The sequence below is a fragment of the Pipistrellus kuhlii genome, unplaced genomic scaffold (assembly GCF_014108245.1).
Source record: "Pipistrellus kuhlii isolate mPipKuh1 unplaced genomic scaffold, mPipKuh1.p scaffold_m20_p_68, whole genome shotgun sequence".
NCBI classification, from domain to species: domain Eukaryota; kingdom Metazoa; phylum Chordata; class Mammalia; order Chiroptera; family Vespertilionidae; genus Pipistrellus; species Pipistrellus kuhlii.
In genome coordinates this window covers 773076-788406 of record NW_023425571.1, presented here as the reverse complement: position 1 = coordinate 788406, position 15331 = coordinate 773076, and the positions used below count along the sequence as shown (strand labels likewise).

General features: G+C 67.3%; 1 protein-coding gene across 4 annotated transcripts in view; it reads left to right on the top strand.

Annotated features, from left to right (window-relative positions):
* Positions 1-15331, top strand: part of NTNG2 (netrin G2) — a 41301-nt gene that overhangs the window by 24576 nt on the left and 1394 nt on the right. For all 4 annotated transcript variants that reach the window (XM_036420389.2, XM_045575191.1, XM_045575192.1 and 1 more), the window contains 3 exons: positions 7993-8165; positions 9189-9215; positions 14124-14291. In XM_036420389.2, coding sequence (XP_036276282.1) covers positions 7993-8165; positions 9189-9215; positions 14124-14291 — 368 coding nt within the window. The remainder of the gene's footprint in view (positions 1-7992; positions 8166-9188; positions 9216-14123; positions 14292-15331) is intronic.

Genomic DNA, 15331 nt, shown 5'->3' with positions numbered 1-15331 from the left:
CACGACGGCGCCGACGAGCTGGGCGGGCGCGGGAAGGCGGGACTGAGAGCCTGTGCGGGCGAGGAGGGCGGAGGGAGTGGGGGGCAGCACCCCGGGCCTCGCCCACTGCGCCCTGGAGCAGGTGCTGTGAGGGCCTCAGTGTGCGTGTGGGGGCGGCACTCACTCGCCGGCGGTCCCTCCTCCCGGGACGGCCTGTGGGTGTGGGAGAGGCCGGAGCTCCCGTGGCCCCGGGGGCGGGCGGGCGGGGCCAGCAGAGGCTGCAGGGCCCTGCCGTCAGCTGTGTGCCGTTCACTTCCCTGGGACCTGCATGTGGGCTCCAGGCGGGCCGGCAGCATCGCTCAGGGCCGGGCGGGCGGCCAGCAGGGCCTGTGGCTCTCACACTGACTCCTAACCCGCCGTGTGGGGCAGGAGGTTTTAAGTCAGGAATATTCTGGAAACCTGTGACCACTGGGGGTTAAGGATCCAGCTCCTGGGCTGTTGTTGAATGTGTGTCCGGTTCGGGACTCTGGTCAGTTCGGTGACCTCTGCCTGCCCTTGGGAGGCAGCGTTTGTTGGCTCAAACCCGCCAGACTTAGCAGCTCCGAGGCGGGAACCAGAAACCCACACGTCTGGGGGCTCGGCCTTCTCTGACTCGCTTTGGGCTGCTACGGGGGACCCTCATTTTTTTTCTTTTAAATATTTTTATCTATCTCCGAGAGGAAGGGAGAGGGAGAGATTGAAACATCAATGATGAGAATCATTGATTGACTGCCCTCTACACACCCCACACTGGGGATCAAACCCCAAACCAGGGGATGCGCCCGACCGGGAATTGAACCATGACCTCCTGGTTCTGAGGTGGACGCTCAAGCCCTGAGCCACTGGGCTGGGCGGGACCCTCATCTGACCAAGGGGCACCTGCCCTTCATGAGGCGGCTCAGGCGGCAGTGCCCGGCTCAGTGGGGCAGTCGGGGCCTGCAGTGCCCTTCTTGTGGGGGGCTGCCTCCTGGGGGGGACCCCGAGATGAGCACATGGTCAGAGCATGCCCAGAGGGCGGAGGGGGAGGGCCGTGGGGCGGGAAAGGCCTCGGCTCTTCAGCCCATCCCGGTGAAGAGCACCCACCGGCGGGTCCCAGCCCCCGGTGCCCCTCTCTGAGCCTCAGTTTCCCCTCTGTGACGTGAGGGCCCAGCAGCTCCCAGCTCCCCAGGCAGCCAGCCTTCGCGGGCACAAGCAGCGGCGCAGACGTGGCGAAAGGACAGTCAGTCCACAGGCCGTGAGCACTCCGGCTGGTTGGCGGGAAGCGGCAGCGCGGCTTATCGATTGATCAGGCCTGATTAGGTGGTCCCCCGAAGGGCTGGGCTGGTCTCCACTCTTCCTCTTCAAAGTCCTGGGCGGAGAGCCACCTGGGCCGGGAGCCAGGCAGGCCCAGAGCAGGACGGGGTGGCAACGGTGGGCGTGGGCCCGTCCTAGGCACCCGGGGTCTCTCAGGCTGAGCTGTTCTGGGCTCCTCGGGAATGTCAGGGGCCAGAGAAGCAGGCAAGCAGCCTCGGCCAGTCTGCCCACTCCGGGGGTGGGACAGGGGAGGGGCCTGGCCGTCCTGCCTGTCCAGCAGGCCTGCCCAGGGGAAATCCTCCTGCCCAGGATTCGCTTGGAGGTTCCAGGGAGCCAGTCCAGCTGGGCCTTTGCCAGGCAGGGAGAGGGGAGTGCAAGGGGCAGGGTGATGTTTGTGGGAGATGGGGGGGGGGCATGGCGGCGATGTACAACAATAACCAGCGCCGATTAAGGGAACAGGGAAAACCACGTTAGGATGCCTGGGTGCTGGGTGCCAGGCGTTGTGTCCTCACCCCCTGCCACCCAGGAGGAGGCTAAGTGCTTGGAGAGAGGAGACCTGCCAGGCCCCAGGCGGACGGGCGCTGCTGGGTCATGACCCTGAGTGTCTGAGCCCTCGGCTCCCCCAGATTCTGCTGGGCCGGGCTGCTCCCCCAAGTCCCTGGGCGAAGACATGGCCTCTCCTCTTCTCCCCTCTCCCTCCCCCTCCCCAGCCCCTCTCCTCTTCCCTAGACATCTGGTTCCTATCGATCCCCCGAAACTGGAGATTCCTCAGCTCAGGCCAAGGATAGGAGCCGAGGTGGTGTGTGTGTGTGTGTGTGTGTACACGTATGAGCACAGCTCCGACCTCACCCAACAGGTGAGCACAGATACGCAGCTGCCAGAGTTAACACTGAGGTCAGATCCTGCTTCTCACACTTCAGGGACCCTCGCCAGTCCCGGGTCCGAGGCCTCTTTGTAATCCGTCCACAGCCCCAGGTGTTGGTTCAAAGAGAAGCTGTGTCTGAATCCAGATTCTTTCATCTGCAGTTTATGGCCCTGGGCAAGGCCGTCCCGCCCGGCCTCAGTCTCCCCACTGAAGGCGAGCTCCAGGCCGACGCACAGCAGCGCGCAGGCCCGGGCTCCTGTGATCCTGACAAGCCGGTCCGAGTGCCCAGCACACCCGTGTCTGGTGCCTCCCCCCGGGAGCCCCTCCGCCGGCCAGCGGGTGAGGAGGGAGACGGAGCCGCACGGCTTCGGGAGGGGCCACTGCCCAGCGCCCACCGTGAACAGGAGAACCAGGGCTGGGCCTCTGCCTGCCGGGCCCGGGACAGGCTCCGGCCGCCTCCCTCCAGGGACCGGCAGGACCTCGTTCCAGGGCAAGACGGACAGGGTGGAAGGCAGGTCCTTTGCTCTCTTCTGACCCTTTCTCCCCTCCACAGAGGGAGCCCGTTTTAGACCCCCAGATGCTGCCTCACATGCGCCCCCTGGAGGCCACAGAGTGCCTGCTCCCTGCACCCCCAGGTGAGCTGAGCCTCCGCAGCAGCCAGGCCAGCCAGGGCCTGACCTCGGGGAGTCTCGCTGCTTCTCCCCGTGGGAGCCGCCCACTCAGGGCCTTGGGCCCCAGAGCCGTGGGAATCGCCTCTGCTCCTCCTGTCCCTCTCGCCATCGCCCAGCCCAGCAGGTTTTAACGCGGGCAGTGTCACCACCCACCCGCCCTGGGGGAGGCGCACGGCACCAGGAGTTTGTGGGGTCACAGCCAGCCCCCCACCCTCTGACTTTTCTCCCAACACAAACCCCGTCGTGTCACTTTGCTGCACGGGCCTCCCGCGCTTCCCGTTGATTCAGAACCACGCCAGCCGCCCCACCTCCAAGGCCTCTGGGACCAGGCCCCTGGTGCTGGGTCCTGGGACCCGCCTCTGGGGGTGCCTCTGCCCGGGGCGCAGCCCTCCGCCTGGAAAACTCCCGTCCCCCAACACCTGGCCCAGACAGCAGCTCCCTGGGCTCGGGGTCTGCAGGCCTGGGGACCCCCTTCCTCCCTCCCTCCCTTCTCCGGCCTTAAGGAGAGCAGGCTGTCCCGGCCCCACACACCTCTGACTCGCACTCACTCGTTCACAAACAAACTTCCGCACGTGCACAAGGAGCCTCACTCACTGTCAGTGCGGCTTCCAGAGGAGAGAGGGCCGGACACGGCAGCACTGCGAGGGGGAAGCCGGCGGGCTCCTAGCACCACGCCCAGAGCTGCCCCAGCATGCCCTGCGGCCGTTCACTTCCCCTGGCAGCACCTGGGCCAGCACCTGGGCCAGCACCCGGGCCAGCACGTGGGTCAGCACCCAGACCAGTACCCGGGCCAGCACCCAGACCAGCACTCAGACCAGCACCCAGGCCAGCACCCAGACCAACACCCGGGCCAGCACCCGGGCCTGGCCCTGCCCTGGGGGGTGGGGGGCCTTCCACAGGGCAGAAGTGGTTTGCTTCAGTCCACCTGGTCACCCCAGGCCGTGCCCCGGGGGCCGCCAGCCCCTCCGTAGCCCGGTCCGGCTCCTGGGCCGCCGCGCTGGTAATGGGAAATGGGATTAGGACCGAGCGGAGGGTGATGCATGTGAAAGCACTTAATAGAGAGGACTTCGCACAGCCGCCCCAATTTGATTTGGCCGATGGACTCAATTGCCGGCCTGATTGCATTCCCGGAGGAGCGCCCGCCGCATTCATCCGCATTACGGGGAGCAGGCCGCCAGGTGCCCGCGCCCCGCCCCTGCGCTCAGCCCCTCCAGTTCCCTGTCACCCTGTGCCTCTTCCGCACACCGCAGCCCCCTCTGCTCCAGAGGAGCTGATGTCACCGGGCAGAGCTGAGCGATGACCAAGAGCCCCGGGGTCCGGGGTGCTCCCTGCGCCCCCGTGCGCCCCGTGTGCGAGGCTCCTGGCCATGCCCCAGATCGCGGTGGGGTGGCCCTCTGAGGGTGTCGGCCCCGGCCCCTCTCCCTGGCCGGCTCTGGCACCCTCTCCCGCTCCCCAAACTCCCGCTCCCTCGTCCCCAGGAGGCGATGACATCATCCCTCCAGGCCCGAGCTGACCTACATCCCTCCCCTCCGCTCCCTCCGGGCGGCGCTCCAAACGCCGGCTCCCGGCGGAGGGAGGGCCGGCTCACGATTCTCACGGAGCGGTGGTGCCAGGCCCGTGTCCAGATGGCACTCCTGCCGGCAGCTCCCGGGCACCGCCTGCCCTCCCCGCAGGCCTGGCACACACCGCCGGCGCCTGCTGGTGCCCGCCGCCCTGAGGACCCCTCGCGGGGCTGGCGGGCACCCACCGGCCTCCGATGGGCAGGACGGCGGGGTTCTCGTGCCTGCTGCCCCGGGCGGAGCAGAGCGTTTCGGAGAACTCGGGGCGTCTGGGACCGCCTCCCCCAGGGGCGAGCCGGGCGCTGCCTCCAAACCGTGCTCTCCGGGGGCTCGTTAGGGCTCCTCGGCTCCAGGGAAAGGAGCAGCTTATGGGGGCCTGTGGCTTGGCCATCTGTCCGGTGGGCCAGCTTCCTGCGGGGAGCGGGTGCCCCATGCCAGGCCTCGCGAGAGGTCAGGGATCAGGCCTGAGGCCATCACTCGGCCGTGTGGGTGAGCAGGTAACAGGCAGGATGCATGTGACATTGTATTTTAGATAAAGAACAATTTTTTGTTCAGTGTAGTGTGTCTCATGGGATGTACTTACACTAAAAACCTTACTGGTTGCTTGCCTGAAACTCAAATTTAGCCAGGCATTCTATATCTTTATTTTTTATTGAGAGAGAGAGAGAGAGAGAGAGAGAGAGAGAGAGAGAGAGAGAGACATCAATTTGTTGTTCTACGTATTTATGCATTCCTTGGCTGATTCTTCTTTTGCCCTGACGGGGGATTGAACCCCTAACCTTGGTGTATCCCGACAATGCTCTAACCCACTGAACCACCCGGCCAGGGTCTCGTATTCTCATTTGCTAAATCTGGCAACTGCAGTGACAGGAGCAGTGACTCTAAGACGGGTCAGTTAGACGCCAAGAGCCCGCTGTGCGCGGGGCAGGGGGCCGGGCAGCGGGCCGGGCACACACAGACAAGCACGTGGCGAGGGGAAGCCTGAGACACAGGCCGACCCTCCGGTTTGGAGTGGAAGGTCTGGGGCCCGGGGAAGGGACTTGCTCAAGGTCACCGGCACGTCTGCAGCAGCCTGACAAGCCTTTGCTGGCTCAGCATCCACCGCCCCCCCCCCCCCCCAACTGTTACCACCTCAAGTGAAAGACATGGGATTCTGAGACGGGTGGGCTGGGCTGGGGAGGGGAGGGGAGGGGGAGGAGGGACAGCAGGTCCTGGCGGGTGCTGGCCGGTGGCAGCCCTGGGCCGGCCTCGCACCCCCTCTGGTCACTGCTGAAGGTGCTCCTGATGGACGAGCCCACAGGGCTGTGTTGCGGGGTCGGGCTCAGGTGATGTGTCCAGTGAGGCTGCTGGGTCTCCAAGGTCAGATTCAGAGAGCGATTCCTCGGGAGAACTGGTCCGACGGTGCACGGGTGCAGGAAGATCTGGGCCACCCCCAGGCCTGAGCGGGTGGAGCTGGCTGTGGGGGGAGGTGGGCAGAGGCCTCTCGCCTCTGTGGCTGCATTTCCCAGGCCCAGGCCGGGCCAATGGATCGGGAAGCAGGGCCTGGGGCTGCTTCAGCGCCCCCTCCCCCATGCGGAGCCCACAGAAGGCGCCGCTGGGGTGGGGGTGGGGTGGCCATGAGGCCCAGCTCTAGCGCCCAACATCCCGGGTTCAAACCCGCCTCCTGCGGCCTGGGACGGGGTGAGCGGATGCACGTGACCGCTGGAGTCCTGATCCTCTCCTGGGGCGGGGAGAGGCGCGTCTGGGTTTCCCAGGGGCCCAGGGCTGATGCGGAGTCAGCGCCTGCTCACACGAGGCCGGTCAGCTCCGTGTGCGGCCCACGCATGTCCGTGGTTTATCCGCCTCCCAAGGCCCGCCCCCCTGCTGCCCCGCTGTGTGGCCTCGGCCACCTACCCACAGTCTCTGAGCCTCCCTCCCTCCCTCGTCTGCAAACGGAGATGCAGCGAGGCCCGCCCTGCGCAGGGCTTTGGGGAAGGGGTGGTGACATTCCCGGAGCCTCCAAACCCGCCTCCAGAGGCTCAGGGGAGGAGAAGGAGAAAGCCAGTGGGCCCTGGCTGGTTGGCTCAGTGGATAGAGCGCCAGCTGCAGGCCAAGGGTCCCGGGTTCAACTCCCGTCAAAGGCATGTACCTCACCTCCCGGCTCCCGGCCGGGCCTGGTCGGGGCTGGTGCAGGAGGCAGCTCGTCGATGTCTCTCCCCTCGATGTTTCTGTCTCTCCCCCGTCCTCTTCCACTTTCCCTGACAATCACTCCCCATCCCGGACGGGAAGCTGAGGCCGGGTGAGCCAGCATTGTGCCGAGGTCACGGTGAACGTCTCGGCTGTGCTCTGTGCCGGCCCCGGTGACGCCCCCTGTGGGCTGCGGGCGGAGGAGCCGTGCTCATTGCGGCTCCGCCGGGGCGGGCGGGCACCGGACTGCCTCTGGGAGGTGGCGGGCAGGAGCCGGCCAGCGTGGGGGGCTGGACGAGGAGTAACCAGCCCCGTGACCTTGGCGGCGACCCCCGCACGCCCACGTGCGCAGGCCCGTGACCCCGACCCCCCGGGATCCCGCCGCTGGCATCACAGCGTGCTCCCCGGCTTGGCCGGCCTCCTGCGCGTTTTTTAACCAGCCAAGGTCAGCGGCCCCGCCCGGCGCTGGGATGGCAATCTCTCCGTGTGGCGCTGGATCTAAAAATACCTCGTCCCCGGGCCAGAGGCGGCACCTCCCCGGCTCGCACAGCTGGTTCCTCTCCAGCGGCTCCATGAACGGAGAGAACACACACCTGAGACCTTCCCAGGTCAAATGCATTTTGCAAACTAACTCTGTTAGACAAAGGCAGGTGGCTCGTTCCCGCGGGCCTCGTCAGGGCCTTTGATCTGCCCGTGCTCCGAGTGCCGGGGGGGGGGGCAGGGTGCGGGGGCACCAGGAGGGCACGTCGGCCTGTAGGTTTGAGCGCAGGGTCATCTCTGGGGTCCCCAGGAGGAAGGCCCCCCATGCTTTTCCCAGAAGCCCACGGGATTCAGTGCAGGCAAAAGCAGGCTTCCAGTCGCTGGCAGGCAAAGTGATGCATCGTTCATACAAGAACAAGCCGTGAGCCTGTGTGGGCCCCGCCCGGTGCACGTAGCTGTGGCGGGAGCTCGAGGGAACGGCCCGGCTCTCCCATGGGTGTCTCCCCCCGCCGAGCTGAGAAGAGCCGCGCCGGCCAGTGTCCGGCTGGGGGAGCCGGTCCGGCCGGGGCCGACAGCAGGGGCAGCGGGTGGTGTGCTGGTCTCTGGGGGCCTCCCCAGGCCCGAGGGCCCTCTCCTGCCAGGGAAGGTCTGCCACCCAGAGGCTCCCTACCCCGGAGCAGAGGGGTCCGGAGCGGGGCTGCTGGCACCCCCACCCCGACCGAGGCTGAGAAGCCCTGAAACCAAGGTCAGAGGCGGGCCCACCACCTGAGTCCCGGGCAGCCGAGTCCGGGAGGCTGAACGGCGTCCCTCCCCTCCCGGGAGCCACTGCCTGAGGGGGAATCCTGGCCGGGGGGAGGGAAGGGGGGCGGCCTCTCGGGTCCCTGCAGCCCCCCACCTCCCAGGCCCCCCCGAGCTCACTGACTGTGCTGTGTCCCTGCAGGTGCAAGTGTAACCTGCACGCCAACCTGTGCTCCGTGCGCGAGGGCAGCCTGCAGTGCGAGTGCGAGCACAACACCACGGGCCCCGACTGCGGCCGGTGCCGCAAGAACTTCCGCACACGGTCCTGGCGGCCCGGCTCCTACCTGCCGCCACCGCACGGCTCCCCCAACGCCTGTACGTACCGCCCGGCCGCCAGCCCGCCGGCCTGGTCTCCCTCCCACCCTCCAACCCCGCGCACACACGCACACGCACACACATGCGCGCACACACACATGCACACACGCGCACACACCTGCACGCGCACACACTCAAACGTGCACACACAAACACATGCACACGCAAGCACACCTGTGCGCATGCACATATACCCACATGTAGTCGATAACATATATGCACACACAACAATGTGTGCACACACAGGAAGCCTCATCTGCATGGGGCCTTGGCGGGGCTCAGGTGAGCTGCTGGCATCTCCCTCTCTCCTTCCCCTCCTTGCCCGGAGGCTGGGGCGGGAGGAGGCCCTGGGTGCAGGGCAGGGCGGTGGGGACCCTCCTCCTGCTGACTGATCGGCACTCCCTCCCAGCCGGCACTCACGGGCAGTGCCAGCCCCTCTGCCCCAGCCGCCGGAGGCAGGGCTCCTGTTCGCGGGTTCAGAGGGTCCTGTGACGCTGTCACGGGTCCGGCCCCCTGCACAGCCGTCCTCAGTGCGGCCACAGGTCCTGCATCACAGACACCCCGCTCCCCGGGCCCGCGGAGTCCGGTGTCCCGGGCGCTCTGAGCTGCAGGGCCGGCCGGCGGCCTGGGCTCATGGTCGGTGGCTGACGTCTGCCAGGCGCTGACATCTGCCTCCCTCCACCCCGCCGGTGGCGATACTGTTCCCCGTCCTCCAGACGGTCAGACCAGGCCCTGCCCTCAGCGCCCTCCTGGGCCTCTGGGCGCCTTACCCCCTCCACCAGCACCCCCCACGGGAGAGACAGGCGAGGTGACTTCTGGCTGACAGGGTGGCGGCCGTGGCCGCGGACGGGCCTGGAGGCTGGTGATGGCCGGCCCCTCCTGCTCCTCTCCCAGGAGCCCAGCCACTCCTCCCTCTGGCCCTCCTCCCCTCTCGTGCCCCCGCCCCCCAGAGGGACGCCCAGGGCTCCCGGCCCCTCGGGCGGAGACGCCGGCCCGGCTGCAGCCGAGACCCTCTCTCCACAGGTGCCGCCGCGGGCTCCGCTGTTGGCAGTGAGTACACGCCGGGCCCGGCCTGGCCTGCAGTGCCCGCCGCCTGCATGTGCCCCACTCCCTCCACTTGTGCCCTGTGCGTCCCATCGCCTCTCCCGCTCCCTCCTGCCCCCCCTCCTCCCACCAGCTCCTCCCAGTGCTGCTTTGGAAGGCCCCTCCCTCTCGGGCCAGGCAAGAGTGGGGTCACCTTCTCCCCAGCAGAACCCCCAGCCTGACCCTGGGCCGGCCCCCCGCTGGGCACCTGAGCTGTCGCTCGGAGAGGCTGGAGGCGGGGAGTGTTGTTCTGGGGCTGGTTAGGGGGGTCCTAAGGCGGCCAGTGCAGCGCAGGCCCCACAGTCAGCCTGGGCGGCTTCCCCCAGCAGGTGTGTTGGCTGCTCTGAGCACTGCCGGTGCCAAGCGGCCAGCGGTGGGAGACCCCAAATCTCAGAAATGCTTTGGAGGCACCGCCTCTCCCACCAGGGCTCTTTGGGGCCCCACCTGACCCAGGGGGCACCCAGGGGCCCCGAGGGCACCACAGAAAGCTGGGTCTGAGGGGGCCCAGGTCTATCATGGGGGCTCACGATGCTGCTCTGCGTTGCCCCCACCCGCCAGCTCCCACCTCGCTCGCTTCTCTCTCAGCAGCACGGGCAGGGCCCTGGGGCTCTGGGCCATAAGGGGGCGATCACTCCTGCCCCCACATCCACCGGGCACAGAGCCGTCCAGGTGGTGCCGTGTCCGCCTGTACGCGGCGGCCTGTGTGGGTGGGGCCGGTCATACACACACACACACACACACAAGGAACCCGGCTCCAATGGCTGAGCTGCTGCTGACCGGGGTAAGGGCGCAGGGCACAGCTGGGAGTTAGGAGAGGGCCCGGGGCCTGGCAGCCAGCGAGGCAGGTCAGGCTTGAGCCCTGAGCGGGAGCCCCCACCTGCTGACTGTCGGGGAGCCCTGAGGGAGCCCCCCCTCGCTGTCGGGGAGGCGTGGCAGCTGTGTGACCTGAGCCAGGCAGGCAGGAGGGCGTTAGGGGAGGAGGCTGCTCCAGGGTGACAGCCAGTGACCTGAGGCGCCCACAGTTTAGGGTCTTCACGCCTCTTTAGCAGCTGCAGCCCCTGACTGGACCCCCCTGTGCCTGGCGCCCGCTAAGACGGACAGCGCTGCAGGGCCCACAGCTCCGAGATGGGCCACGGTTTCCCCCACCCACTGGCGAGGCAGGCTCAGGGGGCAGCTGGGCCGGTCCATGCACCTCAGGGAAGCAAGCGGTCGGAAAGAGAACCGGGGAAACGGAGGAGCAGCTGCTCACGGACGGCCAGGCACTGGGCAGGCATCACACTCGGGCTCGCTGACGGGCGCTCCCTGCCCACTGAGCCGCCCAGCCTGGCCCTGCGGCCTGGGGCTGAGGGAGTGCGGCGTAGGCCTGGCTCACACAGCTCGCGATTCCGCAGGAACAGACGGGCCTCCATCTGCTCTTGGCACCGGACACGGGCCCCTGCCAGGAAGCTCCTCCCACAGCCGAGCCTGCCCCCGCCCAGGGGGCCTCTCCCGTCCCCGGACCCCGTCCGTCCCCCGTCCCCGGAAGGTCCGGAGGCTCCAGATGCCGCCCCGGGCGCTGCAGGCTTTGGCCAGAGTCCAGCTGGCCGGGCCCCGCTGGCCCAGCGGCTTCTCCCTCCTCCAGGCGGCTGTCCGCAGGGCAGGGGACAAGCCGCTCCCCCCGCCAATCCTGCCCGGAGGGGGCGGGAGCCGCGGGCGGGCGGATGCGGCTCTAACTGAGCCCTGAACGCCTGGGGGGTCAGCTCGGCTCCGTGGAAAGGCCCCACTCATCAGCCGGTAGACATTCTTCTCCTCTCCCCTCGTCCGGCAGACCGGCGTCCGAGAAACCCCTTTGGCAGCAGAAAGAATCCGATTTCTCCCGTCCCTCCGGCCTGGCCTTTGAAATCCGGCGCAGAGCAATGCGACTCCGCCCTGGCTGCTCCCCAGCTGTGGCATTGGGGGGTTACTGACACGGGGGTCCCCGTGGAAATGGCGCAGACCAGGGGGTGGAGGGAGAGGTGGTGGCCGGAGGCAGGCCGGACACTGGAGGAGCCGTTCCTGCGTGGACACGGTGATGGCGCCCCGTCGTCGTCAGCCTGAGACTCGGCCCAGAGAGCTCTGCCCGGCGGTGGGAGCGGGACCACACGGGTGGAGGAGTCCCCAGCCAGGACTCCCCGAAGTATGCAGACTCCCAGGCAGGGGGCCCTCCCACGGCCTCCCGTCCCCGGCCACTGCAGCTGCTGTCCCGTAGGCGCTGCCTCTGCTGTAGATTCGGACCCGTTCGGTGTGGCCATGTAGACAGCGCTTCTTAGAGCCGCTTCTGACCAGGGCCTGGCAGTGTGGCGCCTCGGGGTGTCCCCAGGACACCCCAGCCCCAGCCCCCGGCGTGACTTCTTCTCCTCTGCTTCCCCCCAAGAGTGGAGCAGGCCACCGACAGCAGCCCCCCCAGGGGCGAGCCCCCCCCGGCCCCAAGCGTCCTCCCGCGCAGAAGGTACGGGGGCTCTTCCTCTCCCACCCACAGCCCCCCCTTAGCGGGGGTGGCAGGGTACTAGTGCGTGGTGGGGACTGGGTGGGAGTGGGCCCAGGGGGCTGAGGTGAGGGACTTGGAGTTCTACCCCCCACACCTCTCACCTCTCACCTCCCCCTTTTACCCCACCCCCAAGTGGAGAATCCTCTGGGGCAGTGATGGCGCTCAGGTCCAGAGGCTTTGTGGGGAATATGTATCAGAAGGAAGCATGGTCCTGGCGGCAGGACCAGCCGGGCACAGGCTTGGCAGTGGGAGGGCAGTGAGTGGCCCACCTGACCAAGGGCAGAGTGTTGGTTAAAGGAGAGCTGGCAGGGGCTTGGGGGGTGCAGGGGAGAGGCCCTGATACCAGGCTGAGACCCTCATTCTCTAACTACACACACAGGAGACATAAGGAACCTGCCACCCCCATCCCAGCTCACCTGTCCCCTCAGCAGCCCTGCGGCTGGGCGGTAACAGGGCTTTGAGCGCCCTCTGCTGGCAGGACCTGGAACCACGAGCAGTGAGACCGGGTCTGCAGTTAGTTCCCAACAACCTGGAGGCCCTGAGCCCGCACCCTCCCAGGTGGTGGAGCAGTTAGAGCCGCTGGGCTGGGTGGCGCCCTGCACTGGCTGGGGCGCCAAAGGCTCCCAGGGGGAAGCTGAGGGACGCTGCTCCCGCAGGGTGGGGGGGTCTGGACAGTCAGCTCCGCTAATCGCGGGGCGTGGGGGGGTAAGGACTCACGCGGTGGATGGAGCAGGGTGTTGCCTCAGGAAGGAAGGGAGATGCCCGGGGCCGGACGCCAGGCTCAGCCTGGACGTGATGCTCCCGGAGCCGGAGGCTGGAGGGCAGGAGGGATGTTCACCCTGTCACCTGGTCCAGCTCGGCTGCGGCCCGCGCTGCGGGTGGCAGGAGGAGAGACGGGAGGGTGAGTCCGGCTGGGTGGCAGCTGGTCCCCGAGGGGCCCAGAGTGGCTGGCTCTGCACGCTCCCATGAGCCCGGTCACTCATGTCAGAGCAGGTAGGTGCGGGGCTGCCCAGAACTGGCAGGGCTCCTGGGAGCCGTTGCTGGGGGCAGGGGGCCGGGCTGATGGAAGAGCTGGTTCCTAACCTCCCCGGGCCCCGGCCCCGCCCCCGCCCAGGCCCCAAGCCTTCCCAGCTGCCGCCCGATCTCCTCGGCTGCTGCCAACGGAATTCCAGGTGGGGGAGGCCCCGGCCGGGCTGCGCTCTCTCCTCACGCCGTGCCCGCCCCTCCTCTGGGGGCTCCCCGCCCGGAGCAGCTGGGCCAAGGTGACCGGACGGACCGGCCTCCCTCCAGCCTCCCCGGGGAGCGGAGCCGATGAGTCAGAGCTCAGTGGGCAGCAGAGCAGCCGCCAGAAATAGCCAGTCCCGCTCCCCGGGGAGGTGGCCCGGGGCCGTCTCTGTTGAAGCAAGATCTGGGGCGCGGAGGTGACCGACCTGCTCCTCGGACGCTGGAGGGTGACCGCCTTCTCCCGGGAGAGACAGTGTGAAGGGGGAGGCCCAGGAGGCCCATCAGGGTCTCATTTCTCCAAGGTCTCCCATGCCCTTGACCCCTGACCCTGGTCATCCTCCCTCTCCCATCGCGGAAGGGGGGTCGCGTCCTCTGGAGCCACAGCGATGGTGGTCGGAGGGTGACCACACCGGCTTCTTCTTCACAGGGGGCCGCGTCCCTTAGGAGGGACACGGAGAAATGACCCCCCTCCTGAGTCAGGGAAGGTGACCCTCCGCACCAAACCCCGTCCCTTCATGAGGGCGAGGAATCCGCCTGCTGTCCCTGGGGCCTTGCCCCGGGTCACGGGCTCGCTCAGTCCCTGGAGCAGGTGCGGGGTTGGAGACAGCTGGGGGGGGCAGCAATGGCTGGCCCCCCGTTAGGGCGGAGCTGGGCCAGCCCAGGAGCAGGCAGCGTGAGCAGGCCCCCTGGTGGCCATCACGTTCGCAGGGCAGCCAGCCCTCCATCTTCCAGAGCAGCACGGAGGAGGCTCCGCCCCCATCCACCCTGAGTGGTGGGGTCACGCACCGTGGCTGCCCTCCCTGAGCTCGCACTGGCATGACCCCCCTCCCCGCATGCAGCATTGCTGAGCACCCTGGCATCTCCTGGGCATCCCCACAGAGCAACTCGCCCAGGCACTGCCCACCGGGCCTCCCTGGGTCCCGGCCGCAGGGCCAGGGGGCAGTTTGTGGGCTAAGCCCACTGAGCTCTCCTTCGAGCTCAAAACTGGCGCCCTCTCCCCCGAATGGTAAGGGGTGCTGGAGGCCCCTGCGTGTCCGGGGCAGGGCCTCCTCGCCCTGGGCCTCGGCTTCCCAGGTGCTCGGGTCGGGGGCAGCAGGCAGGCACGCTCCCCTCGCTCACTGACCTTCCTCCCACGCGGCGGCCAGACTGCGAGTGCTACGGCCACTCCAACCGCTGCAGCTACATCGACTTCCTCAACGTGGTCACCTGTGTGAGCTGCAAGCACAACACTCGGGGCCAGCACTGCCAGCACTGCCGCCTGGGCTTCTACCGCAACGGCTCTGCCGAGCTGGACGACGAGAACGTGTGCATCGGTGAGGAGGGGGCGGGATGGGGGCCTAACCCTCACCGCCTTAACCCCATTCCTAACCCTGACCCTAACATTAACAACCCTTACCCTGTCCACAACCCTAATACCAACCCTATCCCTAACCCTATCCCTAACCCATCCCTAACCCTGACCCTAACATTAACAACCCTAACCCTGTCCACAACCCTAATACCAACCCTATCCCTAACCCTATCCCTAACCCATCCCTAACCCTGACCCTAACAACCCTAACCCTGTCCACAACCCTAACCCTGGGAGGCCCAGCTCAAGATGTGCTGGACCACGTGCCTGTCTCGCCTCGGCGATGGGCACACGGAAGGCCCAGCGGTGGGTGGGACCCCGAGGGCTATGGACACGCCCCTCCCCCGGAGCAGAGGCCCCAAGAAACCAGCTGCTCCTCCGCCCGCCCGGAAAGGGGAGTATGGGTGAGGGCTGCCCCCCTCTCCCTACACACACACCCCACACACACCCACACACACACTCCCTCACCCCCACACACACACCCACACACACACCCACACACACTCCCTCACCCCCCCACACACACACCCACACACACACCTACAACAGCCCCCACTCACTCCCTCACCCCCCACACACACACCTACAACAGCCCCCCCACACACACACACCCACACACACACTCCCTCACCCCCCCACACACATACCACACACACACACACACATTCTCACACACACCCACACACACCTACAACAACCCCCCCACTCACACACACACACACACACCACACACACACTCACACACACACACACACACACACCTACAACAGCCTCCACTCACACACATCCACACACATACCACACACACACACACACCTACAACAGCCCCCACTCACACACACACACACACACACACTCCCTCACCCCCACACACACACCCCCCACACACACACACACCTACAACAGCCCCCACTCACACATACACACCCCACACACACACACACACACACACACCCTCACCCCCACCCCCACCCCCACACACACGTACAACAGCCCCCACTC